This window comes from Bison bison, unplaced genomic scaffold (genome assembly GCF_000754665.1).
Source record: "Bison bison bison isolate TAMUID 2011002044 unplaced genomic scaffold, Bison_UMD1.0 scf7180017864143, whole genome shotgun sequence".
In the NCBI taxonomy this organism is placed as follows: Eukaryota; Metazoa; Chordata; class Mammalia; order Artiodactyla; family Bovidae; genus Bison; species Bison bison.
Window position 1 is genome coordinate 9,970,608 of NW_011494715.1, and position 1,106 is coordinate 9,971,713.

At 45.7% G+C, this 1,106-nt stretch overlaps 1 protein-coding gene across 1 annotated transcript in view; it reads left to right on the forward strand.

Moving 5' to 3' along the window:
* The first annotated feature begins 908 nt into the window (after positions 1-908).
* The window catches only part of LOC104988846 (DNA replication licensing factor MCM6-like), a 4,455-nt gene continuing 4,257 nt past the window's right edge, over positions 909-1,106 (forward strand). The window contains exon 1 of the mRNA XM_010840303.1: positions 909-1,043. Coding sequence (XP_010838605.1) covers positions 939-1,043 — 105 coding nt within the window. The 5' untranslated portion in view covers positions 909-938. The remainder of the gene's footprint in view (positions 1,044-1,106) is intronic.

Consider the following 1,106-nt stretch of genomic DNA (forward strand, 5'->3'; position numbering starts at 1 on the left):
CAGTTGTGTCTGACTCTTAGCGACCCCATGGACTGCAGCCTACCAGGCTCCTCTGTCCGTGGGATTTTCCAGGCAAGAGTACTGGAGTGGGGTGCCATTGCCTTCTCCGACCAGTTTGTTAGCTTGGGTTAAACTTCACCAGTGGGTTGAGACTCATTTTTATTTTAAATTTCTCTTTACAATGCCAAAATTTCCATACATAATTCTTTAACTGCCGCATTCCCCCTTTAAATCCTTTAGGATAATGTCTGTCTGCCAAGAGGCCTAATTTATTTATATGACAACTTCATGTGGGTTTTTTTTAATCATCTCCATTTGCAGAAACGAAAAAGAGATTTCCTCCCAGGACATGCAGAATGTGATAGAACTCATATGTTAACCCAAGTCCTCAGCATTTCTGTTTTGAATGTCACACCATATAAGGGATTTTAGAAGTAAATGCCCTAACGGAGCCTTGGAAAATGGAACACTCAATACTAAGTTCTGATTAAGATTTACCTGTGGAAGGTCAGAACCTGGCAAGGGTAGGTATTAAGGTAACAGTAAGAGGGGCCACATGGAGATACCAAAGGTCAAAGTCAGATGAGGGGCCAGCTCTAACTATATCTCAGATTCGCCCAAAGAAAATCCAGCCGTAAAGTCTGAGACCCAAAGGGTGGTGACTGCATTATACTGAAGAAAGTTTTCACAGGCAAAGATAGTTTCCACTGTGAGCAACTTAATTTTAAGAAGTTAGCGTTCCATTTAGAAGGGGAACTTGGAAGACCTCTGAGAAAAATGAGAGTGGAGAAGATTACATAAAATAATTATATTATCAATATATTATGTGCAAGGGTCATGTCAAGAATTATGTAACTGCAAGGCAGCTGAGGGTGAAGTGCAGGGTCAATAGCTGCAGATGGAGCGTGGCGCCAGCTGCCCTTCAGTGTTAGGCAGATATGGACCTCGCCGCCGCGGCGGAGCCGGGCGCCGGCAGCCAGCATCTGGAAGTCCGCGACGAGGTAGCCGAGAAATGCCAGAAACTGTTCCTGGACTTCTTGGAGGAGTAAGTCGGCGGTCGCCCCTTAATCGCGGAACTTCCCCTCCCGGCTTCCGGAGTCTGGGGC